The sequence below is a fragment of the Mustelus asterias genome, chromosome 24 (genome assembly GCF_964213995.1).
Source record: "Mustelus asterias chromosome 24, sMusAst1.hap1.1, whole genome shotgun sequence".
In the NCBI taxonomy this organism is placed as follows: domain Eukaryota; kingdom Metazoa; phylum Chordata; class Chondrichthyes; order Carcharhiniformes; family Triakidae; genus Mustelus; species Mustelus asterias.
In genome coordinates, this window is record NC_135824.1 from 15290351 (window position 1) to 15318232 (window position 27882).

The 27882-nt window shown below is 47.2% G+C and overlaps 1 protein-coding gene across 3 annotated transcripts in view; it reads right to left on the bottom strand.

The window, feature by feature from the left end:
* The window catches only part of agbl1 (AGBL carboxypeptidase 1), a 253692-nt gene that overhangs the window by 94509 nt on the left and 131301 nt on the right, over positions 1-27882 (bottom strand). For all 3 annotated transcript variants that reach the window (XM_078241332.1, XM_078241330.1, XM_078241331.1), the window contains one exon: positions 23526-23706. In XM_078241332.1, coding sequence (XP_078097458.1) covers positions 23526-23706 — 181 coding nt within the window. The remainder of the gene's footprint in view (positions 1-23525; positions 23707-27882) is intronic.

A 27882-nucleotide genomic window follows, 5' to 3' on the forward strand; every position in this document is an offset into this window, starting at 1 on the left:
CCTCACACACACACACTCACCCCCCTCTCTCACGCACACACACTCACCCCCCTCTCTCACGCACACACACTCACCCCCCTCTCTCACACACACACACTCACCCCCGACTCTCTCACACACACACTCACCCCCCTCCCTCACACACACACACTCACTCCCCTCCCTCACACACACTCACCCCCCTCTCTCACACACACACACACTCACCCCCCTTCCTCACACACACACACTCACTCCCCTCCCTCACACACACACTCACCCCCCTCTCTCACACACACACACTCACCCCCCTCTCTCACACACACACACTCACCCCCCTCTCTCACACACACTCACCCCCCTCTCTCACACACACACACTCACCCCCCTCTCACACACACACTCACCCCCCTCTCTCACACACACTCACCCCCTCTCTCACACACACACACTCACCCCCCTCCCTCACACACACACTCACCTCCCTCTCTCTCTCACACACACACACACTCACCCCCCTCCCTCACACACACTCACCCCCCTCTCTCACACACACACTCACCCCCCTCTCTCACACACACACTCACCCCCCTCTCTCACACTCACACACTCACCCCCCTCTCTCACACACACACTCACCCCCCTCTCTCACACACACACTCACCCCCCTCCCTCACACACACTCACCCCCCTCTCTCACACACACACTCACCCCCCTCTCTCACACACACACTCACCCCCCTCTCTCACACACACACACTCACTCCCCTCTCTCACACACACACACTCACCCCCCTCTCTCTCACACACACACTCACCCCCCTCTCTCTCACACACACACTCACCCCACTCTCTCTCACACACACACTCACCCCCCTCTCTCTCACACACACACTCACCCCCCTCTCTCACACACACTCACCCCCCTCTCTCACACATACACTCACACCCCTCTCTCACACACACACTCACCCCCCTCTCTCAGACACACACTCACCCCCCTCTCTCACACACACACTCACCCCCCTCTCTCATACACACACTCACCCCCCTCTCTCACACACACACTCACCCCCCTCTCTCTCACACGCATTCACCCCCTCTCTCTCTCACACACACTCATCCCCCTCTCTCACACACATCCACCTCTCCGAGATCTCTCATCGCTTTTCGCCCCTTTATTTGCAGCCAACCCCATTCTCAGGGTCAATTCCCGTTGTTGGCCGTGGGCTTTTCTGCCCAGCAACAGCGAGATGGAATAAATCAGTCAGGGCAAGGCCTCTCATGTCATGTGATCTGACTGGCCAATTCCATTGTTGTAAATAGTTTTGAAATTGATCAGTTTCTCCTTACAAACCGGTCTTTGCTGCGACATGGCTGCCACAAACTCTGCCGACCCCCCCGCAGACCCTTCATGGACTTCCCAGGGGTCCATGGACCCCTGTTTGGGAACCTCTGCATTAGAACAAGGAGCACTGCCAAGGAGAAAGGAACTCCATAAGACCATAAGACATAGTAGCAGAATTAGGCCATTCAGCCCATCAAGTCTGCTCCGCCATTCAATCATGGCTGATTTTTTTCTCATCCCCATTTTCCTGCCTTTTCCCCATAGCCCCTGATCCCCTTATTAATCAAGAACCTATCTATCTCTGTCTCAAAGACACTCAATGACTTGGCCTCCACAGCCTTCTGCGACAAAGAGTTCCACAGATCCATCACTCTCTGGCTGAAGAAATTCCTCCTCATCTCTGTTTTAAAGGATTGTCCCTTTAGCCTGAGGTTGTGCCCTCTGGTTCTAGTTTTTCCTACGAGTGGAAACATCCTCTTCATGTCCACTCTATCCAGGCCTCACATTATCCTGTAAGTTTCAATAAGATCCCCCCTCATCCTTCTAAACTCCAACAGGTAAAGACCCAGAGTCCTCAACCGTTCCTCATACGACAAGCCCTTCATTCCAGGGATCATTCTTGTGAACCTCCTCTGGACCCATTCCAAGGCCAGCACATCCTTCCTTAGATATGGGGCCCAAAACTGCTCACAATACTCCAAATGGGGTCTGACCAGAGTCTACGGAGAGGAAAGCGGAGGTAGGTGGCAATGAGATTTAATGGAGTCTCACAGACAAATAGGACCTATAGGGTCTACGCACAAACAAAGGAAGAAGTTTAATGTCATCAGAAATGTAAAATTAAACATAAATATTTTGCTGTGTATTGTTACTAATGGCATACATTACATTATGTGGGGAAAATGACTGGGAATTGTAGGATCCTCAGGCAGCTAGGGTTTTCTATTATATATATGATGCCAAAAAAGTTGTAAGGCAGAAATTTTGGAAGGAACACCAATAGCCTGCAGTGTGAAATCAAAGAAATTCCACGACCATCTGCAAGATGCACTGCAACAACTCACCCTACCTGGAACTGCAACATTACATTCTGCACCCTATTCTTTTCCTTCTCCCCAATGTACTCTATGAACGGTATGTTTTGCCTGTATAGCGTGCATGAAACAATACTTTTTACGGTATCCCAACACGTGTGACAATAATAAATCAAATCAAGGCTCCTTCAACAGCAACCTCCTCCATCTAGAAAGACCAGCTCAGCAGATACATGGGAACACCATCTGGAAGATGCCCTCCAAGTCACTCAGTATCCTGGCTTGGAAATACATCACTGCTCCTTCACTGTCACTGGGTCAAAATGCTGGAATGCCCTCTCTAACTTTGGATGTACCTATGCCACAACGTTCAAGAAGGCAGCTCACCACCACCTCCTCAAGGACAATCAAGGATGGGCAATAAATGCTGGTCTAGCCAGTGACACCCACACCCCATCAACAAATATTAAAAAGCAATTTCCCATTGGATTCCACTGTACACTAGAATGGATGGACACTTGCTATGGGACGGATTGAATTTAACCAGCACGTCCGCCCCGATTCCGGGGGTGGGAAAGGCATGGAGAACGGCATTCTCCTTTGGCCTCGGGCGGGATCGTACGAACCTCGGGCGGATGTGCCGGCAAAATTCCCGCCCTTAATTTGAAAGTGCTCGGAACACAAACAAGAAAAAGAAAAGTTCCTTCTTCACTGGCATGTCTGAAAATCGTCTCGTTTGGAAGTCATTGTGGTTAAGTTGTCAGTCTGTCTGAGGATCTGTGTGCTACTTAAGAATCAGTGTGGTCCAAAGGTCACCTCAGTCCAGTAGATTGGAGATAACGATGGCTGAAGGGTGAGCATAGTTCAAGGGTCAATAAAGTAACAGAAGTGAAGGTGGCATGTTAGCCTAATTTACCTGGTGACCAATTGATTACTTAACTGTCCATTTCACAACCTTTCCCTTTCCATTATTACACTTACAGCAGGAAGGGACGTAAAACTGGTGTCCAATCGGTTCCCCTGAGGTGAGTTAGGATATAAAATTACCTCTTTTTTTTTCTCTAAATTTGTTTTGCTAGCTGTCTCTTTACAATTCACTGTGCAAAGAGAGCTAAATTTTACCCATTAAAGTGTTGCAGAATGTGTTGTTATCGTTTCCTTGGCAATACAGATCACAGAAAGCCTAGCTCACAAATTGTACAGACTATACATGATTGGATCAGTTTTTAATGAACGATTTGAATTTGAGAGGCTGGCTGGCTAAAACACGTCAGTCTACTGGGTAACATTTGTGCCACACAAGTGCCAGTTAATGACCATCTCCAACAAGAGATGGTCATTAACTACCCCCACTTGTCTTTCCATGGCACTACCATATGTCTCCTCAGATTCCTGGAGGTTGGCATTGACTAGAAATGTAACATGATCAGCCTTGTAAATACTATGACTACAAGGACAGATTAGAGGCTAGGGCCGGAATTCTCCCATTTCCGCCTGCCGTTGGAATTCTAGAGGGTTAGGGGCCAACCATGTAAAGGTCCATTGAATTTGATGAGAATCTCCGGTTTTCAGGTGAACACAGCCAAAGAATCCCGCCCTAGGGGGTGGGATTTTCCAGCTGCGCTCGCCCCAAAATTGGAAAACCCCATCCGAGGTCAACGGACCTTTCCATGGCCCACCCCTCGCCCACTACAATTTCTGTGGAGGGCAGAACGGGAAAATTCGCCCCCTTGGTGTTTTGTGGCAGCAATTCACCTCCCTGACTCCCCAGAGCCCTTCCACCATCTACAAATCACAAGTCAGGAGTGTGGTGGAATACTCTCTAATTGCCTCAAGAAGCACAACACCAACTATGGCCCCACTCAATTGGCACCCATCCACCACCTTAAACATTGACTTCTTTCACCACTGATGCACAGTGGCAGCAGTATGTACCACCCACTGCAGCAACTCACCATAGCTCCTTTGATAGCACCTTCTAAACCTCAACTCCTACCACCTTGAAGAATAAGGACAGTAGGCACATGAACCACCTGCACTCCAAGTCACGCACCATCCTGACTCAGAACAGTATCGACATTCCATGACAGTCACTGGGTCAAAATCTTGGAATTCCCTCTCTAACAGCACTGTGGGTGCACCTACACAACATGGACTGCGGCGCTTCAAGAAGACGGCTCACTGCCACCTTCTCAAGGGCAATTATGGATGGGGGCAATAAATGCTGGTGATGCCCACCTCCCATGAATGAATAAGAGAAAATATAAGAAAGCAAGGTTCTTTATGAGCCAAACAGTTTGAGAATTGGTTGGGCATTTGGCCATGACCCATGGGTTAGAGTAACAGTTCCATAATCCCTTGGGAGGGCCAGTGGGGCAGCACGGTAACACAGTGGTTAGCACTGCTGCTTCACAGCGCCAAGGACCCGGGTTCGATTCCCGCTTCGGTCACTGTCTGTGTGGAGTTTGCACGTTCTCCCCGTGTCTGCTTGGGTTTGCTCCGGTTTCCTCCCACAGTCTGAAAGACGTGCTGGTTAGGTGCATTGACCCGAACAGGTGCCGGACTGGGGGAATTTCACAGTAACTTCATTACAGAGTTTGATGTAAGCCTTAATTGTGACTAATAAATAAACTTTTTAACCTTGCAAAATCTCGAGAGGAGGAATTTAAAACAAATTTAGAACGAATCCTATTTTAAGAGAAACCTCAGGGTACTGGAGCAGCTTTCGAAGCTGAAAATGATGTGATATAGCAAGAATTGAGAGTCAAGCTGTTACCAAATATGGATTTGGGCGCAAGTGAAACCTTCCAGGCTTGGATACGCATGTTCAAAGCTTTAAGAGAGATTGTATTAACCCATGAGAATGATCCGGAATATGAGAGCTGAAATAATCTATCTATTATCTAATGTGGTTTAAAAAGAGATGTCACAATCACGTTGCTGCAACTGGACAGAAAAGAGCGATTGGCGGATCCAATGGTTTCACTTCCTAGACATATCTGAATCTTTGCAGAGGTTGCTTTGGGAACGGAAATCCCACGCAAAACGCCATACAGGGCCTGACGCCGTTTTATGCGAAGGCAGGAAACCTGGGCCCTGTCCGAGAGGCTTCATCTCAAGGCTGTGGCACTGGAGACGCTGCTGCAGAATGAGGTGGCGGAAAGGGACGGTGAGCCCAGTTTTCACGCCAGGGCACAATCGTCTGGGGCAGCGTGGCAGCTTCCCCGCAGGGAGGCAGAGGAAGAAAACCCCTGGCCACAGCTGGACATCACTGCCAGCTGTCTGGCACACATGTTGGCTGCAGATGTCCTTGCCATTAAAGAGATGTGTTGCATCTATCTAGCAGCTTGTAAATTCAATTTGTTGTTGTTGTTGTTGTTGTATGCAGGAGCCTCTCTGCATGTGAATGTAGGTGTAAGAGTAGCTGCAGTCCCAGCGTGGGGACAGCACCCCATTGGGCCTTTTAGAACATAGAACATAGAAACACTACAGCACAAACAGGCCCTTCGGCCCACAAGTTGTGCCGAACACATCCCTACCTTCTAGGCCTACCTATAACCCTCCATCCTATTAAGCTCCATGTACTCATCCAGGAGTCTCTTAAAAGACCCCATTGAGTTTGCCTCCACCACCACTGACGGCAGCCGATTCCACTCGCAAATCCTTTTAGGAAGGATTTCCACTGGGAAAGGGGGAGCCGATGGCCTAGTGGTATTATCGCTAGACTATTAATCCAGAAACTCAGCTAATGTTCTGAGGACCCGGGTTCGAATCCCGCCACGGCAGATGGTGGAATTTCATAGAATCCTACAGTGCAGAAAGAGGCCATTCGGCCCATCGAGTCTGCACCAACCACAATCCCACCCAGGGCCTATCCACATATCCCTACATATTTACCCACTAACCCCTCTAACCTATGCATCCCGGGACACTAAGGGGCAATTTAGAATGGCCAATGTGTCATGCCCGTACATCCTTGGACTGTGGGAGGAAACCGGAGCACCCGGAGGAAACCCACGCAGACACAGGGAGAATGTGCAAACCCCACACAGACAGCGACCCGAGCCGGGAATCGAACCCAGGTCCCTGGAGCTGTGAAGCAGCAGTGCTAACCACTGTGCTACCATGCCGCCCACTAATTTGAATTCAATAAAAAAAATTTGGAATTAAGAATCTACCGATGACTATGAAAACATTGTCGATCGTTGGAAAAACCCATCTGGTTCACTAATGTCCTTTAGGGAAGGAAATCTGCCGTCCTTACCTGGCCTGGCCTACATGTGACTCCAGGGCCACAGCAATGTGGTTGACTCTCCACTGCCCTCGGGCAACTGGGGAAGGGCAATAAATGCTGGCCAGCAGCGACGCCCATGTCCCAGGAATGAATAAAAGCAAACCCATTGTCCTGGTATAATAAGAGAACTAAGAAAACAGCACAAAGCTTCCTGACTGACTGAGTGAAAATGGGGAAGAGAAAGGAAAGCAAGATACATGTGAGGAGAGACTAAGTCAGTTCGGATTATATTCATTGGAGTTTAAAAGAGTGAGAGGGGTTCCTCAGAGAAACTTACAAAATTCTAACTAGATTAGACAGGGTAGATTCAGAAAGAATGTTCCCAATGGTGGGGGGAGTCCAGAACTAGGGGTCATTGTTTGAGGATAAGGGGTAAACGTTTTAGAACTGAGGTGAGGAGAAATTTCTTCACCCAGAGGGTGGTGAATTTGTGGAATTCACTACCACAGAAAGTAGTTGAGGCCAAAACATTGTGTGTCTCAAGAGGAATATGGGGGGAAGTGGGGAGTCAGGATATTGAATTTGATGATCAGCCATGATCAAAATGAATTGGCGAAGCAGGATCGAAGGGCCGAATGGCCTCCTCCTCTAGTTTCTTTGTTTCAGAAACAATCTAAAAATCCTCTTTAGAAATCTTATTGCTGGGCCCCTCAAACAAACATGCACCATCAATAATCCTGGCCAGAGGCCTGAATGTCTATACAGATGGGCAGTTGACTGAGTGATATATCCCATGAACATTGTAAGGATTTAAGAGATACGGTCAGAATTAAACCACAAGGCCCCTTGAACCCACTCCATATTGATAAAGAACATGACTCATCCTCAGCCTCAGCTCTTCCTGTCCAGTCCAATGTCCCTTCATTTCCCTTCGAGTCCAAAAATTTACCACTCTCACACTCTTAGGAGATGCGGCGTTGAACTGAGGTGGATACAGTAAGAAGTCTCACAACACCAAGTTAAAGTCCAACAGGTTTATTTGGTATCACGAGCTTTCAGAGCGCCGCTCCTTCATCAGGTGACTCACCTGATGAAGGAGCAGTGCTCTGAAAGCTTGTGATACCACATAAACCTGTTGTGAGACTTCTTACATGCTCAGCAACTGAGCATCTAGAACCCTCTGAGGTAGAGAGTTCAAAACATCCACAACTCTCTGACTGAAGGATCTTCTCTTCATCTCAGCCTTAAATAAGCGGCCTCTTATCCTGAGAGTGTGGCCTCGAAGTTCCAGATTCTGCAGGGTCCCAGCACCCACCCTCCCAGCACCCACCCTCTCCAAATCTTACATGAGATCACCTCTCATTCTTCTAAACCTCCGAGATGTAAGCCCATTCCACTCACAGGCCAACGCCCTCATCCCAGGAATCAACCCACTCTGAGATCAGGGCATCTCCATAGAAACCAAAACTGTACACAGCACTCCAGTCATGGTCACCCGAAAGCCCAGTACAATTGCAGCAAGACTTCCCTACTCTTGAACTCCAATCCCCTTACAATAATGGCTAACATACCATTTACTTGCTGCGTCTACCCACCTGTTAACGTTCTGTGGTTTGTGTACAAGAACACTCGAATCCCTCTGCACACTAACATTCAATAACAATTTTTTAAAATCACGTTTTCTTTCTTTCCATAACCTGGGTTCAATTCCCAGCTCGGGTCACTGTCTGTGCGGAGTCTGCACGTTCTCCCCGTGTCTGCGTGGGTTTCCTCCGGGTGCTCCAGTTTCCTCCCACAATGCAAAGGACGTGCTGGTTAGGTGCATTGGCCGTGCTAAATTCTCCCTCAGTGTACCCAAACAGGCGCCAGAGTGTGGCGACTAGGGGATTTTCACAGCAACTTCATTGCAGTGTTAATGTAAGCCTACTTGTGACTAATAAATTAACTTACTTAATCTCTAATTACTTAAGGGATGTCAGGAGTTACAGAGGGACATAGATAGGATGCAAGACTGGGCGGAGAAGTGGCAGATGGACTTCAACCCAGATAAATGCGTCGTGGTCCATTTTGGTAGGTCAAATGGGATGAAGGAGTACAATATAAAGGGAAAGACTCTTAGTACGGTAGAGGATCAGAAGGACCTTGGGGTCCGGGTCCATAGGACTCTAAAATTGGCCCCGCAGGTGGAGGAGGTGGTTAGGAAGGCGTATGGTGTGCTGGCCTTTATCAATCGAGGGATTGAGTTTAGGAGTCCGGGGGTAATGATGCAGCTATATAAGACCCTCGTCAGACCCCACTTGGAGTACTGTGCTCAGTTCTGGTCGCCTCACTATAGGAAGGATGTGGAAAAGATTGAAAGGGTGCAGAGGAGATTTACAAGGATGTTGCCTGGATTGAGTGGCATGCCTTATGAGGTTAGGCTGAGGGAGCTCGGTCTTTTCTCCTTGGAGAGACGAAGGATGAGAGGAGACCTAATAGAGGTGTATAAGATGTTGAGAGGCATAGATCAGGTGGACTCTCAGAGGCTTTTTCCCAGGGTGGAAATGTCTGCTACGAGAGGACACAGGTTTAAGGTGCTGGGGGGTAGGTACAGGGGAGATGTTAGGGGTAAGTTTTTAGCACAGAGGGTGGTGGGCAAGTGGAATCGGCTGCTGTCAGTGGTGGTGGAGGCGAACTCAATAGGGTCTTTTAAGAGACTCCTGGATGAGTATATGGAGCTTAATAGGATGGAGGGTTATAGGTAGGTCTAGAAGGTAGGGATGTGTTCGGCACAACTTGTGGGCCGAAGGGCCTGTTTGTGCTGTAGTTTTTCTATGTTTCTATCTCACGTTCCCTGTCATTATACTCCATCGACCAGCTCCTTGCCCACTCACTTAACCTGTCCACATCTCTCTGCAGACTCTTTATTATTGATTTGAGGGAGATATTGGCATAGTGATAACCTCACTGGATGACTAATCCAGAGACCCAAGGCTGATGCTCTGGGACAAGGGGAATCCTGCCATGGCAGCTGGTGGAATTAAAATTCAATAAATCTGGAATTGAAAGCACCCGTTGATTGTGGTTAAAAACCCAACTGGTTCACGAATGCCCTTTCGGGAAGGAAACCCTGTCGTCCTCAGAATCTTTACAGTGCAGAATTAGGCCATTCAGCCCATTGTGTCTGCACTGGCTCTCTGAAAGAACATTGTACCTTGTCCCACACCCCTGCCTTTTCCCCGTCACCTTACACATTCTATCTTTTCAGATAGCAATCCAATTCCATTTTGAATACCTTGCTCAAATCTATCTCCACCATCCTTTCAGAAAGCTCATTCCAGTCTCTGGGTGAAGGATTGTTTCCCCACCTCACTTCTACTCCTTTCGACCATTATTTTGAATCTGTGCATCTAGTTCTTGATTTTTAAGTTTAAGTTTATTTGTTAGTGTCACAAGTAGACTTACATTAACACTGCAATGAGTTTACTGTGAAAATCCCCCAGTGTACTCCTGAGAGGGAACAGGTTCTCATTATTGAGCCCAATCTTGAATACCTCGATCAAACCACCTCTCAGCCTGCTTTTCTCCGGGGAAATCAATCCCAATCTCTCCAATCAATCTTCATGCGGTTCTTCATCCCTCCCAGAAGGATAAAAACAAACAGTAAAACAAGGAAATAAGAATACTGATCTGAACTGCTTTTCTTCCCCTTCTGGGTTGTGAATCTCCTCTGTACTGTCTCCTGGTCTGGCTTAGAATCATAGAATCCCTACAGCGCAGAAGGAGGCCATTCGGCCCATCAAGTCAGCACTGACAACAATCCCACTCAGGCCCCCATACCTGTTACCCCACACATTTACCCTGCTAGCCTCCCCGACACTAAGGGGCAATTTAGCATGGCCAATCAACCTCACCCGCACATCTTTGGAGCATGGGAGGAAACCGGAGCACCCGGAGGAAACCCACGCAGACACGGGGAGGACGTACAAACTCCACACAGTCACCCGAGGCCGGAATTGAACCCAGGTCCCTGACGGCTATGAGGCAGCAGTGCTAACCACTGTGCCGCCCAGCTTACGTGTGACTCCAGACTTACAGGAATGAGGTTGATTTTTAACTGCCCTCTGAAAAGGCCCAGCAGGCTACTTTAAAGGGCAATTAGGGATGGGCAATAAGTGTTGTGCTGGCCTTGCCGGCGATGCCCACATCCCATGGGAGAATAGAGAGAGAAACAATTCTGCACCCATCAAAGGCTAATTTCGACACTGTTATTTACAAATTAGTGGATACTTCTAGTGTCAGAACAACACCCAACTGAGAGATTAAGTGGAAGAAAATCTGACATACTTGATCTGGTCCATTTTTTAATTGGTTAAGTTTGTTTATGGTCAGTTAATTAAGTGGGAAGAAATGAGAGATTGGACTCGATTGCATTTTGCCCTGTTGCAGGAAGGGTCCTTTCCTCCCTTGTACTGTAGCTGTGATGTTTGAGAAAGCGCAAATGGTTCCAGATAACCGAAATTATCAGGTAACATTTACAAGCTAAAATCAGACGTCACGAACCTTTAGATTTATGTTCCATAACCACACTCAAGGAGAAAGGTCCCTGCCGCAAGCACCTACGGCACCCAGCGTTGCAGTTAGTGATCACAACCAATTAGTGTTAGTCCCTCACTGCGCTGGCAACTTCTTACAGCAGGGAAAAGATCATTCTGCCAAAGCAGCTTTTGGTAAAAGAAAATTGACTGTGGCTGCCATCATGTGGCTAGAGATTGCATTACATCCATTTGCTCAGGAACCTTTGGTTGCGTCAAGAAGTTATATCCTCAGTTTTAGATGGTTGAAAACATTCATATTCTTGTCCTTTTGGTACAGTGTGCTCATCCGTTCTGATGGGCAATAGTTTCAGGGAGTGAAATTTGCATGGTTTCAGGAACAACTTGCATTTATATACTGGATAAGAGCAAATTACTGCGGATGCTGGAATCTGAAACCAGAAGAGAAAATGCTGGAAAATCTCAGCAGGTCTGGCAGCATCTGCGAGGAGAGAAAAGAGGTGACGTTTCGAGTCCAGACGACCCTCTGTCAAAGCTCCTGCCCATCCCTAGTTTCCCAAGGGCAGTTGAGAGTTAACCACATGGATGTGGGTCTGGAGTCACATGTAGGCCAGACCAGGTAAGGATGGCAGATTTCCTTCCCTAAAGGACATTAGTGAACCAGATGGGTTTTTCTGACAATCGACAATGGTTTCATGGTCATCAGTAGATTCTTAATTCCAGATTTTTTATATTGAATTCAAATTCCTGCTGTGGTGGGATTTGAACCCAGGTCCCCAGAACATTAGCTGAGTTTCTGGATTCATAGTCTAGCGATAACACCACTAGGCCATCGCCTCCCCCAAAGATTAATGTGAAGTTAATTTGCAGAACAGATGGGAAACGGTTCACCCCCAATCCAAAGACAAAACTGCAACTGCGGTCAGAGCGTTCCAACCCGCAGATAACACGTATACACGTACTCACACTGAAACTCAGCACTTCCTCATTGTCACCTCCATCTCCAAGCAGGTGAGAAATGGGTCTTTCACTAAACACCCTAGAAACCAAGGTCCTCTTCCCAACCAGTTCCCAATGCAAAGCACCTCCATCTGTCCACTGAGATTAATAGTGAGATCCTGGAAAATGTGGCCCGTTTTCCATGACTTGGGAACCCTTTTCTCAATGAAAGGCAGATGGCAAAATCCATAATCGTCTCCAATGTACACGGCAGAGAAATTGCTCTACCTGGGACTCAACCATGGCAGGTCACCCCCAGAGGATGGTGGAAGTGCCTCTGGGATGTCATCAATGCATCTCTGAAGAGGACACACATCCCCGCTGACTCATGGGAAATTCTGGCTTGCCAGTGGCCAAAATGGAGAAGGTTTGTTCGAGAAAGCAGCAGACACATGGCGAGGCTTTGTCAGGAGAGTGCAGAGGCCAAGTCGAGATGTGGGGGGAAGCGCACAAACCTCCAAACAAGCCATCTACCCAACCCTTCAAGCATCAACTGCCCCACATGCGGCAGGGAGTGCAAATTGCACAATGCACTTATCAGCCAGCTATTGAGCCGGAGTGGAGGCAAGTCTGCCTCAAGCCCGAGGAACTGCCTAAGGTGAAGAAGGAACCGGAAAAGGACATTCAGCCCCTCAAGTTCAAAGTTAAATGGAACAGCAAAGTTTCAAACAGTTTAGCTCAGCCACAGGCACTGGTCAAGAAGAGGACGGAATCATTGGCTAAGCAATGGATTAGCAATAATCCATATTTAAGGGAGGTGGATTTCCATGGGAGGTGTCATGGAAAGTTTGACTCTAAAGGGTGTAGGTTATTTCTTTTTAAAGATTAAACCAGTTCACCAGCTTGATAAAGAGGCTTGTTTCCCTGTCAAACAGCAAACAAACAGAAGAGGTCACAGTCCAGTAGGTTTTTGCTGCCTGAATTAGAGATTGTGGGGGGTCTGGGGTGTACGGTGGGCGCAAGTGGGTGCAGCAAGGTTTGCAATGTTGGAGGGCCAACCTAAAGTTTATTTATCAGTGTTACAAGTAGACTTCCATTAACACTGCAATGAAGTTACTGTGAAAACCCCCTCGTCGCCACACTCCAGCGCCTGTTCAGGTACACTGAGGGAGAATTTAGCATGGCCAATGCACCTAACCAGCACGTCTTTTGGATTGTGGGAGGAAACCGGAGCACCCGGAGGAAACTCGTACAGAAACGGGGAGAACATGTAGGCTCTGCACAGACAGTGACCCAAGCCAAGATTGAACCTGGGTCCCTGGCGCTGTGAGACTGCAGCACTAAGCATGTGCTGCCCTATCCCCATAACCCCGCAGATTTACCATGGCTAATCCACTTTACCTACACATCTTTGGACACTAAGGGGCAATTTAGCATGGCTAATCCACCTAACTTGCGCATCTTTGGACTGTGCAGGAATTATGCATTTATTCGAGAAGCCAAGCGTTAGTGAGAGGTTACAGGATTCCTGCTATACTTGAGGTTACAGGAAATATTCAACAGGAATCATTTGTGAAATGCACAGTTCAGATGGCACAGGAATTATTCAGCTATAACAGGGGTTTCGGGGGGCTTTGAATTATCGAAAGCATATGGTACCAACATTGACTAAATATCAGGTTATGCATTTGAACTGACAGCATGGAAACCAAAACCCTCACTAAATACTGACATCAATTAATTGGACTCGTGCAGAGATATTAGCTCCTGCTACACTTTGTGAAGCTCTTAATTATGGGGAAGTGAACTTGTCCTTCTGTTTTAGATTGCCAGTATTATTTCTACATCAGTGAAACCTTACGTTGGTGCCATTGTTCAGATCACTCAATGTTGGCCAAACTTTCCAAAAGTTATAATTGAGTTTTTCTAAGGATGTATTGTGAAGCAGGCATTGAGTAAAGCCCTGTTGTTAGACCACAAGATATAGGAACAGAATTAGATCATTCGGCCCATTGAGTCTGCTCCACCATTCAATCATGGCTGATATGATTCTCATCCCCATTCTCCTGCCTTCTCCCTGTAGCCCTTGATCCCCTTGTTGATCAAGAACCTATCTATCTCTGCCTTAAAGACACTCAATGACCTGGCTTCCACAGCCCTCTGTGGCAATGAGTTCCACAGATTCACCACCCTCTGGCTGAAGAAATTCCTCCTCGTCTCAGTTTTAAAGGAACGTCCCTTCACTCTGAGGTTGTGCCCTCAGGTTCTAGTCTCTCCCACTGACGGAAACATCCTCTCCACGTCCACCCTATCTCGGACTCTCAGTATTCTGTAAGCTTAAATTAGCTCCCTCCTCGTCCTTCTAAACTCCATTAAGTATAGACCCAGACTCCTCAACCGCTCCTCATATGACATCCGGTTGGTGTTAGCCACAGCCCAGTTATCGACTCATAGGATCCACAGTACAGAAGGAGGCTATTCAGCCCATCGCATCTGCACCAACCACAATCCCACCCAGGCCCTATCCTCGTAACCCCACGTATTTACCCTGCTAATCCCCCTGACACAAAGTGGCAATTCAGCATGGCCAATCCACCGTAACTGCCCCTTTCGACTGTAAAAAGAAACCGGAGCACCCGGAGGAAACCCACACAGGCACTGGGGGAATGTGCAATCTCCACACAGACAGAGACCCGAGGCTGGAATTGAACCCAGGTCCCTGGCGCTGTGAGGCCCTCTTGCCTCTGAATCGCAAGGTGTGGTTCAAGCCCTCCGCCACAGAACTTGGTCACAAATGTAGACCACTTCAGTGCAACATTAAGAGGCTGGGGTTTCCACGACCCCTTCTCCCCCTCCGCCACACCACCCCCCCTCCCCCCCACACCCCCTCCACCCTTGCAGCGGATTTTCACATGGCGGGTACGACAAACCATTGGCTGCCTATGGGTTCTTCCTGTCCCACCAAAGTCTTGCATGGTTTGCCAGCCCCGCTGCCGGGGAACCCGCCTCGTGTTGCTCTCACTAAGATTCATGTTGCAAGAGAGCAGGAGTGCTGGGATCAGGTTATTGTTGCGAGTATTACCCTGATCTGCACACTCAGAGTTATACTGGGGATACCCCTTGCTAGAAATTTTATTCAGAGGAAGTGGTGTGGAGCGGGGGGCGGGGGGTGTGGGGGGTGGGGGGATGTGGGAAGCTCTTCTGGAAGTAAGAAAAGAACAACTCATAGAAGAACGAGGGCAGTTGTTCCTCATCAGCATGCTGTCCTGACAGAACCTAAATCGACCAAACTGTAGCTGAGAAGCAGAGGATTCAGCAGGGTCATGGTGTAGCAGCTCCACGATCTGATTCACAAAGACTTGAAGCCACATCGTCAGGTTGGCACCACATTGTTCACCTTATTCCATGTGTCCGCGCCTTCAGGTCGAGGACTTGAGTCATGTAGCTCACAGCAACTAGTCAAGAGTTTATAGGTGCATTCACTGAATGTCTATCCAGTTATGGGCGTGGGCACGGTGGCACAATAGTTAGCATGTCCTTCACAGGATGTGGGTGTGGCTGGCAAGGCTGGCACTTGTTGCCCACTCCTAATTGCCCCTGAAACGAAGTGACTTTCCATTTCCAAGGGTAGTTAAGAGTCAACTACATTTGCGGTGGCTCTGGAGTCACACATAGGCCAGATTGGGTAAGAGCGGCAGATTTTCTTCACGAAAGGGTATTATTGAACCAGATGGATTTTTATGACAATCAGCAGTTTTGTTAGCGTATCTTCACACACACACTGGGGCCTATTCTCCCAAAGAAATTGTCAAAGTCGCGTAAAAAATCCCGTTGGTTTTTCAGTGGGATTTTCAAAATGAATCTACCACACTCTGTGGGTCACAGAGTGCACTGGCGTGAATCATGCTGAAAATCGGTAGGCAGCGCCTATTCCTGCTCAAGAGGCCGGCAGCATAGCACTGAGCAGTCCACTGTGTATGCACCGATCTTTCAGAGCCGAGATCAGCACGAGCACAGTAGCCCTGCATTGCTGGCTTCCCGATCGCTGGCCAGCTCGATCACTGGCCAGCCCCCCCGTCCATCGCTGGCTGCATGACCCCCCCCCCCCCCCCCTCATGGCCCGATCACTGCCCCCGAATGTGTCCAGGCCAGCCTCCACACACACGCACACACACACATACACACAATGCCGCCTCTTAAAGGAGGTGAGAGACATAGAGAGATGGACCAAGTTATGAAGAAAATTCAAGAGCTGAAGAGTTGAAAGCACAGTTGGCAAAGGTGGATCGATAAAAAACTGAAGAATGCACAAGAGGCCAAAACTGGTGAAGTGTTGAGATTTATTATCTGTGGGGCTGAAGGAGGCTACGGGTTGAGAGATGGGGTGAAGCCATGGAGTGATTTGAAAACAAAGAACTCTAAAGGCAGTGACAACTGTAGTGTGAACGCAACAGGGAGTCCCAATGTAGCCACACTCGAGGGTGACCAAAAAGGCTGAGGGGGTGTGAAATTAGGAGTCCATCCAGTCCTTCGAAATGCCTACCAAGGTTAGAGATTATTATGGGATCAATAAGATTGGGGCGACACGGTGGCACAGTGGTTAGCACTGCTACCTCACAGCACCAGGGACCCGGGTTCCATTCCTGGCTTGGGTCACTGTCTGTGTGGAGTTTGCACATTCTCCCCCGTGTCTGTGTGGGTTTCCTCTGGGTGCTCCGGTTTCCTCCCACACTCCAAAAAAATGTGTGGATTAGTTTGATTGGCCATGCTAAATTGTCCATGAGTGTCAGGGGGACTAGGAGGGTAAATATATGGGGTTACAGGGATGGGATTGTCGTCGGTACAGGCTTGATGGGCCAAATGGCCTCTTTCTGCACTGTAAGGATTCTATGATTCAAAACAGTTCCAGATGTCGACACACAACAGAGAAGGACTTTGTTATTCCAGCCTCAAGACTAACGGGTAAATTACTGAATTACTTATGGGGTTTGCCTTTGAGGTAACAGCAATTCAGGATCACGGGGACCGGGAGCAGTGATTGCTGAGGGCACCTTAATATTGTAACCATAAGATAAAGAAATTAAATTAATTTGAATTTTGTTTAAAGAAGGGAGAATTTCTTAATGGCCTGTGAAAAGCAATCAACATTTCCTTTGCCTGAAACCTGATTTTTCCGCTCTCTAAATTAAAGACAAAAAGATAGTCACAGATTGCTGCCTCTGATGCGATAGACACATCAGCATTAACAATTTATAATAAGCCTGAAATCATTTCTAAATTAATTGTAATACAATAAAATGGGCCCTTCGGCCTCATGATCACGTAGAAAATCTAATTTCAACTTGCCTAATCCACCTTGAAATGAACTTCACATCAATATCAACACGAAACAAGCTGAACACCCGATTAATGAAGTCAATAGCATTCACGGTTTGGTTAGATTCTGGCTAAACCATGCAGATCTGCTCACTGCCGGTTCCTGATTGCTGGCAGGCACGTTGAAATGGACAGACGTCGTCACAGCAATGCTCCACCGCAAGTGGAAACCGAGGAACATCTGACGTTGCAACTCGATTAAACTTTTCACCAGTGAACGGTGGCAAAATAGCCAGAATTCCCGAAAGATTTATTCCGTTTCCGAGAGTGTTTTGTGTTCGTAGAATCCCTACAGTGCAGAAGGAGGCCATTCGGCCCATTGAGTCTGCACCGACCACAATCCCACCCAGGCCCTATCCCTATAATGCATTTGCCCTAGCTAGTCCCCCTGACACTAGGATAAATTTGGCATGGCCAATCCACATATCTTTGCACTGTGGGAGGAAACCGGAGCACCCGGAGGAAACCCCCGCAGACACGGGGAGAACGTGCAGACTCTGCACAGACAGTGACCCAAGGCCGGAAGTGAACCCGGGTCCCTGGCGCTGTGAGGCAGCAGTGCTAACCACTGTGCCACCGTGCCGCCCTTTCAGTTGAGGAAGAACATCTTCCGTTGAGAATTTTGAGAGTCAAATAGCAAGTTATTATTATGTTGCACCCTCATTTTATTTTGGTCCAATACAATCTGCAGATTAACTTCACGTTAATCTTTGGGGGAGACCATGGTCGAGTGGTATTATCGCTCGGCTATTGATCCAGAAACTCAGCTAATGTTCAAGAGACCGGGTTTCGAATCCCACAACAGCAGATGGTGGAATTTTAATTCAATGAAAAAATATTTGGAATTATGAAACTATTGTCGATTGTCAGAAAAAACCTATCTGGGTCTCTCATGTCCTTTAGGGAAGGAAATCTGCCGTCCTTACCTAGTCAGGCCTACATGTGATTCCAGAGCCACAGCAATGTGGTTCTCTCAAATGCCCTCTGAAATGGCCTAGCAAGTCATTCAGTTCAAGGGCAACTAGGGATGGGCAATAAATGCTGTAAGAAGTTTAACAACACCAGGTTAAAGTCCAACTTTGTTGGACTTTAACCTGGTGTTGTTAAACTTCTTACTGTGTTTACCCCAGTCCAACACCGGCATCTCCACATCAATAAATGCTGGCCAGCCAACGACACCCGTGTCCCATGAATGAATTTTTTAAAAATCCACAAATTAGGAGCAGGAGTAGGCCATTCAGCCCCTCAAGCCTGCTCCGCCATTGAATAAGATCATGGCTGATCTGTTCATAACTTCAACCCCACATTGCTGCCTACCCCTGATAACCTTTCACCCCGTTGTTTATCGAGATTCTATCTAGCTCTGTGTTAAAAATATTCAGACTCTGCTTCCACTGGCTTTTGAGGAAGAGAGTTCCAGAGATGCAACTCACCGAGAGAAAATAATTCCCCCGTCCATTTGTCTTAAATGAGGGGTTTCTTATTTTTAAACAGTGACCCCTAGTTCTAGATTCTCTGACAAGAGGAAACATCCTTTCCACATCCTTAAAGGAATCGGGATCTTAAAGGAAATGTGGTCACTCATGCGAAAAGGATGGACAAAATCATGATCGCTACCAACAGACGGCCATCTGTCTGGAATTCTCCATGGTGTCACATCCTGTGAACAGGCAGACATTAACTACTGTGTAAATAAAAATAATGCCAGTGCTCGGTGTTTAACATGGTACAACGTGTGGTTCAGGATAACGGCAATAGCACAGGTTAGATTTCTCCCTTCTTGCTGAGATAGACACGGGACCTTCCTCCTTGCCCTGCTTCTGACAGCGGAAGGCAATGACGAAACACCGCTGACAAAAACTGCCAAGAAAACAATTCAGAATGGAGCTTTAGCAAACAATTAGCCAAGGAGCTGCCTTCAGGTGGTGTTGTGAGATGTTGCACATAGTTTGAAAGGTCTCATGAAGAGGTTTTGAGTCTTGTATGGTTAAACAGTAAGTGTTTATTAACTACTGGCAACTACATACATGTGTGCAGTACGAGCTCTAAGCTGGGAACTGTCCCCATGCTTGCCTCTACACAGGTCTCTGCCCATTACAGGACTGCCCTCTCGACTTGGCGCATATGTCCCTTGACATCACACTGTGGACAGCCCTGTACCCAGTCCCACATTAACCCTTTCTATGCCAGACTCTTATACTACAGGCAGAAAACACGCAACATGACATTTTTCTTCTTGGTGACAAAGAAAGCTTAGGAGCTTCTTGGACATTCATAGAATAGAATCCCCACAGTGCAGAAGGCCACTTGGCCCATCGAGTCTGCACCGACAACAACCCCACCCAGGCCCTATCCTCGTAACCCCTTGTATTTACCCTGCTAATCTCCCTGACACTAAGGGGCAATTTAACATGGCCAATCCACCTAACCTGCACATCTTTAGAGTGTGGGAGGAAACCAGAGCACCCGGAGGAAACCCATGCAGACACGAGGAGAACGTGCAAACTCCACACAGACAGTGACCCGAGGCCAGAATTGAACCTGGGTCCCCGGTGCTGTGATGTAGCAGTGCTAACCGTTGTGCCACCGTGCCGCCCAAATGGTGTTAAAGGTTGGGGAAGGGGATACTCAAGGAGGTACTTGTTAATGAAGAAAAGAAGCCTTGGGTTATCTTTTCCCTCCAGGATGTTCCTGGAGTGATTTTGACAAAGAACAACCATGATCAACAGACCTTGACTCATCCATCCAGATCCAAGGATGGATAACTAAACCAGTTGAGTACCAGAGGTTGACTCTGGTTTGGACCTTTGGATCTGAGGGAACAAAGAAGGGAACGGGACCCAGGAATGATCAGAATGCACTTGTGATTATTCACTGTAACAAATTCAACATTCATCATCTCGCTGACATTCTTTAGCATTTTTCTGGTCTTTCCCTTATTTCGTAGTTTAACAGCTAAAATATTCATCAACCTACTTAACATTCATCAATATTCTGCCTATGACAGCAATCACTGTGCAGTTGGCTGTAAAATTCCAATGTACATTAGGACTAATTGGCGTTCAGTTACTTTCTTCTCTGGAAACACCAAGCGCCAGAGATGAAAGACAAACTATTAATGTGTCATTATTATACCAATCATTACTCAGTATACTGAACCAGAGTCATGAGCCAGAATTTTCCGGATGCGGCAAGCACTCAAATGCCCATTGACTTTGGTGGGACTGGAAGACCCTGCCAGAGGCAGGAGCTGGAAAATTCCGGCCATTCTTACCTAGACATTCACTCCTAGATTTCCCCAATCCTGAAAGTTTTTTTACATTTCAGCAACTTTGGCCGTGTTGTACTGAATCATTTTTACACTCCCTCCTCACTTCTCAACACCCAGCACACATGTCTCATCGCTTCAACATTCAGAATGCTCTTGCATAAAAAGGAAGGGCACGCAGTGAGAGACTGTGTGCCACGGAATGTGCATGAATGTCTCATTTTGATGTGTCAACAATGAGAGAGTGTTATAGTCTTATTTTTAATCATCACAGAAACCCTACAGTGCAGAAGGAGGCCATTCGGCCCATCAAATCTGCACTGGCAACAATCCCACCCAGGCCCTATCCCCGTAACCCCACATATTTACCCTGCTAACCTAAGCATCCCAGGACACTAAGGGGCAATTTGCCATGGCCAATCAACCTAACCCACACATCTGTGGACTGTGGGAGGAAACCCACGCAGACATGGGGAAAATGTGCAAACTCCACACAGACAGTGACCCAAGCCGGGAATCGAACCCAGGTCCTTGGAGCTGTCAGGCAGCAGTGCTAACCACTGTGCCGCCATGCTGCCCGATTTCTGGGGAGTTCAGATAGAAAGAGGACATGTCCCTTTTTCACATTGTTCTGCCACTTTTCGTTTGGCTCACATCCAACCCTTGTTGCCCCTTGTGATGCCTTGCCCTTATATTGTGGCTTGTTGTCTGCTTGCCTCCTAGAGATTTTCAATTTTTATTCATGTTAGTCTTTTTTTGTGCGGAGTGGTGGATGGAGGGGGATTGGGGGGGGGTGGTGCAGGGGATAGATTTGGGTGAAAAAAGGGGTTCTTTTGTTCGTGGGGTATGTGAGCGAAAGGAGAAACTTGAGGAGATAAAGAGGGGGCTTGAGGGAGGGGAGCGTGTGCACTGCATTGGGCAGAATCCCAAAACAGACTGTAAACGCCTAGAGCAGTAGTCACGGTAAGAAGTCTCACAACACTAGGTTAAAGTCCAACAGGTGTATTTGGAATCACAAGCTTTCGGAGCGCTGCTCCTTCATCAGGTGAGCTTTCGGAGCACTGCTCACCAGATGAAGGAGCTGCACTGCAAAAGCTCATGATTCCAAATATATCTGTTGAACTTTATCCTGGTATTGTGAGACTTCTTACTGTGCCCACCCCAGTCCAACGCCAGCAACTCCACATTAGGGCAGTAGTGGTTAGCAAGGGTCAGGCCCTTTGGGGACGCGAGCGGTTATCCATGTGTGAGATCAGAGACTTTTCCAATTTCTACCTTGACACATAAGTTGCATCAACTCTGTTCTACATTAATTCAGCAGAAAATGCGTACATTTGTAAAGTGGCGCACTATTCATTAGATGCGTGAATAAACCAAGCTTTCAATTTATCTGGTGTTTAATTTAATTATGTTTTTTCTTTCATCTCAGTTTTTCCTAATAAAATTTTGAACCTTACAACGACAGCCGTGTCTCCTTCAGTTTCTTCATTAGTCTTTCACCATTGAGTGCACATCATCATACTGATGTCCAATGAACATATACATATTGATCATATACCTAGATGACCATATACCTGTATTAAAGTATATATATGTGAACATATACCTAGATGAGATTTCCCTTTCATGCATTGGGCTCAACTGGGGACAAATGTGACAAGCACAAAACCACACATGACAACTGGAACCAACTGGAACAGGCAAAGACATCTGGCGTCAAATGTTTATGACTGAGCCCAATTTCCTTTCCAAAACTGGATTCGACTGTTCCAGTTGAATTGTTTTTCCACCTAAGAGCTGGAGTTACAGTGAGAGTGCAGTATTGTGAATGTTTTAGTAAGGGAGCTGTAAGCATTGTTTGTGTTTTATTATTCTTTGATGGGATGCTGGTGTCACTTGCGAGGCTGGCAGTTGTTACTCATCCCTCTCTGTCCTGGAACTGAGTGACTTGCTCAACCATTTCAGAGTCAACCACATCGCTATGGATCTGGACTCACATGTGGGCCAGAGCAGAAAGGATGGCAGATTTCCTCCCTTAGCTATGAGGAGAGATTGGGTAGACTGGGGTTGTTCTCCTTGGAAAGACGGAGAATGAGGGGAGATCTAATAGAGGTGTACAAGATTATGAAGGGGATAGATAGGGTGAATGGTGGGAAGCTTTTTCCCAGATCAGAAGTGACGTTCACGAGGGGTCACGGGCTCAAGGTGAGAGGGGCGAAGTATAACTCAGATATTAGAGGGATGTTTTTTACACAGAGGGTGGTGGGGGCCTGGAATGCGCTGCCAAGTAGGGTGGTGGAGGCAGGCATGCTGACATCGTTTAAGACTTACCTGGATAGTCACATGAGCAGCCTGGGAATGGAGGGATACAAACGATTGGTCTAGTTGGACCAAGGAGCGGCACAGACTTGGAGGGCCGAAGGGCCTGTTTCCTGTGCTGTACTGTTCTTTGTCTTTGTCTTAAAAGCTTATGCGAACCACATGGATTTTTATGACATTGGTGATAGTTTCATGCTCATTATTACTGACTGGCTTTCAATTCCAGATTTTTGAATTGAATTTAAGTTCCATCAGCTGCTGTGCTGGGATTTGAACCCATGTCCCTTGGGCATTATTAGCCTGGGGCTCCTGATTACTAGTTTAGCGACAACACTATGCCACCATCTCTCATCAGGCTTTAATTGTGATATGGTGCATGTTTTAGCCAGGCAGCTGTAAAGACTGAGCTTGGGTTATAGGAATGAACATTGTATTTTTAAAACATTAAATAGCGAAAGTGTAAAAACGTCTCTCGCCTGTTGCTACGACTCACCAGCCATTGATGACACCATCAGGATTAAGCATGGGAATGATTTTAAAGATGTAGGAGTCCCGGAGACTGCGAGCAATGGCATCATCGCTCACGAGGAATTCCAGTGTCCCTTTCATGACCCAACTTGCGTTGCTCTCCCCAGGATGGACGCGGGCCGTCAGCACCACATACTGCCGATTCCCTGTGAGAAATAAAGTTAAAGTTTATTTATTAGTGTCACACGTAGGCTTACATTAACACTGCAATGAAGTTACTGTGAAAATCCCCTCGTCGCCACACTCCAGCGCCTGTTTGGATACACTGAGGGAGACTTTAGCATGGCCAATGCACCTAACAAGCACGCCTTTCTGACGTGCTAACCACTGTGCCACCATGCCAGCCATTACTGGGTAGACATTCTTTTTTAGATATTTCAGACATTCAAACCTGAACACCCGGAGGAAACCCATGCAGACACGAGGAGAACATGCAAACTCCACACAGACAGTGACCCAAACCAGGAATCGAACCTGGTTCCCTGGCACTGTGAGGCAGCAGTGCTAACCACTGTGCCACTATCAGGAAACAGCAGGGTGACTAATCAACACCTCTTTCACCCTCTGGTTGGGTTTAAGCATAAAAACACATGTGACAATTGGAACCAACTGGAACAGGCAAAGACAGCTAGTGTCAACTCTTCCCAACTGGAAAGGTTACAAAGATGTGGTGATTAGGTGGATTGACAATGCTAAATTGTCCCTTAAGGAGAGATTTTCTGGTCCCACCCGCCACAGGAATCATAACGGGCCGGACAGAAAATTTTGGTGGTCCATTTAGAAGTCTGTTGACCTCGGGCAGGAGTTTCAGGTCTTGGGGCGCACGTGGTCAGAGAATCCTGCCCTTAGTGTGCAAAGATGTGTAGGTTAGGTGGATGGGCCATGGTAAATGCGCAGGGTTATGGGGACAGGGTGGAGGGGAGGACCTGGCTCTTTTGGAGAGTCGGTGCAGACTCGATTGGGCCGGATGGCCTCTTTCTGCACTGTAGGGATTCTATCTTTCTACGGGTGGACATTGTGAAACCTCTCTCATGTGTGTGTAAAAGTTAACCAATCCATTTTATTCAATCTTACCTCGGGTTTTGTGTGTTATTCAAAGAGGATTGGAACACACCAAATTTAAGGGGAAAATAATTAAGAAAGGGGAAAATCAGAATTTAAAAAAACATATTTCTGTTCAGAGGCGTGTAGTGAGCAGGTACATCAGGGAAGTTTAAATTGATCCTCATTTGTCCGTGACTTCAGACAGAAAATAGATTAAATTTAACACAGAAAGATGTGAAGGGATGCACTTAAGAAGAACAAGATGAGGGAATAAAAATCATAGAAACTCGCAAGTGCAGAAGGAGGCCATTCGGCCCATCGCGTCTGCACTGAATCTCCAACTGAGCACCGTACCCTGGCCCACCCCCTGTCCTATTCCCGCAACCCCATTTTCCCCACTAATTCCTCTAACCTACACATCTTTGGACACTCAGAGGCAACTTGCCAAGGCCAATCCACTTAACCTGCACATCTTTGGTGTGTGGGAGGAAACATGAGCACCCAGAGGAAACCCACGCAGACACAGGGAGGACGTGCAAACTCCACACACACAGTCACACAAAGCTGGTATTGAACCCGGGTCCCTGACGCTGTGAGGCAACAGTGCTAACTACTGTGCCACCGTGCCACTCTTGGGGGTGCAGGAACCAAAAAACTTGTGGGTGTACATCTATAAATTTTTGAAGGTGCCAGGAAAAGTTGAGAAGGCTTTTTAAAAAAGCATACAAAAACCTTGTCTTCATAAATAAATGCACGGCAAACGTACAAGTAAGGAAGTTATGCTAAACCTTTATAAAGCACTGCTTAGACCTATGTAAGAATATTGCATTCAATTCTAGGTCTCATCCTTTAGTATTGATGACAAGATATTGAAGAGGGCGCAGAATCGATTTACTGGAATAGGTGCCAGGAACAAAGGCTTTCAGTTGTGTTGGGAGACTAGGAAAGCAAGACTAGACCTGCACCAGAAGCATGAGCTCAAACCCATTGGGAGGGAAAGCTGTGGTTGTCACTGGAATAATAATCTAGAGACCCAGGCCAACATTCTGGGGACTCAGGTTCGAATCCCACCACAGCAGGTGGTGAAATTCGAATCTGGAATTAAAAATCTAATGTTGACCATGAAACCATTGTCCATTATCGGAAAAGCCCATCTGGTTCACTAATGTCCTTTAGGGAAGGAAATCTGCCATCCTTACCTGGGTCTGGCCTACATGTGACTCCAGAGCCACAGAAATGACTCTTAAAACGCCCTCAGGGATGGACAATAAGTGCTGGCCCAGCCAGCGGGGCCCACATCCCGTGAATGAATGAAAAAAAATGGAGTTGGGGAATTAATTCAGTGAATTAAACAAACCTGGAATAAAAAGTTAACGTCAGTCATGGTGACCATGAAAGTGTCAGACCGTCCAATAAACCCATTCGCCCTTTAGGGAAGGAAATCTGTCAGCCTTACCTGACCCATGCCCATAACAGGATATGGCCCCCGGAAGGGTAGGGGGTTTTAGTTCAGTCGGGCAGCATGGTTGGTGCAGGCTTGGAGGGCCGAAGGGCCTGTCCCTGTGCTGTAATTTTCTTTGTTCTTTCTTATAACAATGAGATTGAACATAGAACATAGAACATAGAAAGCCACAGCACAAACAGGCCCTTCGGCCCACAAGTTGCGCCGATCACATCCCCACCTCTAGGCCTATCTATAGCCCTCAATCCCATTAAATCCCATGTACTCATCCAGAAGTCTCTTAAAAGACCCCAACGAGTTTGCCTCCACCACCACCGACGTCAGCCGATTCCACTCACCCACCACCCTCTGAGTGAAAAACTTACCCCTGACATCTCCTCTGTACCTACCCCCCAGCACCTTAAACCTGTGTCCTCTCGTAGCAACCATTTCAGCCCTTGGAAATAGCCTCTGAGAGTCTACCCTATCCAGACCTCTCAACATCTTGTAAACCTCTATCAGGTCACCTCTCATCCTTCGTCTCTCCAGGGAGAAGAGACCAAGCTCCCTCAACCTATCCTCATAAGGCATGCCCCCCAATCCAGGCAACATCCTTGTAAATCTCCTCTGCACCCTTTCAATGGCTTCAACATCTTTCCTGTAATGAGGTGACCAGAACTGCGCGCAGTACTCCAAGTGGGGTCTAACCAGGGTCCTATAAAGCTGCAGCATTATCTCCCGACTCCTAAACTCAATCCCTCGATTAATGAAGGCCAGTACGCCGTACGCCTTCTTGACCGCATCCTCCACCTGCGAGGCTGATTTAAGAGTCCTATGGACCCGGACCCCAAGGTCCTTCTGATCCTCTACACTGCTACATTGGTTCTAACTTGTACTCTGAAATGGTTTCGCAAACCACTCAGTTGTCGCCACCACCTTCCCAGGGGCAATAATTACCTCAGATTAGTTTTTTTGTCAGTAAAGTGCTTTAATGTATGACTGAGACCATGAACACAAACAATTCCCAGGAAAATAAATATCAAACGTTTCGCAGCGTGTGCTTCAATTTTTACACAGATATACTTCCCGCTGTTTTTTATGTTCTTGGCCCTCTCTGAACTCCGGAGCTATTTGCCTAACGGAAAAATTTGTGTTGGGCGCCGTGGCAGATTGTTATAAAACTGCTGCACATTTTAACTTTACCTCCCGCACCCCCCACCTTAATTTACACATTGCTTTGTTGTGGAAATTGATATTCCAGTGGCAACGATGTGACTGAAACTCAAAAACCACCAGCTATTCAGTCTGCTGCACTTTTCTCTGCTTGACATCCTCCGTTCTTCTATCACGAGAGCACTAACAACAGTTACTTTTGCCAATTTCACCCTGCAGCGTCAAACCCCACAAAACACACGCACCCTTAAACAATTATATCTGTGTAATCTATTCCATTAGACGTTGCACTTCCAGAGAATTGATTCTTACTCAGCCTCTGACCTCCATGTTTACTGAATAAGCCTTGAACCTTAACAGCCCCAGTCGCTGGGGAAAAGCTGCATCCAAGTAAAGGATTTGGAAAATTGAACAAATAGAATCATTAAGGGAAAAATGCGTGTTTCATTATTAATATAAAGACTTGAGAGAATAACTGACCAGTTTGGTAACCTTCTGTTGTTATGCAACGTCATTTGATGCCTATTTGCTCCTCAATGTAGTTGTATCCAGTATTGTGGCACACAGAGAATTATATTTACTGTAATACAGTGCAGAAGGAGATCATTCGGCCCATCTTGTCTATTTAAGCTCGTTAAAAAACATATCCAATTCCCTGCTCACT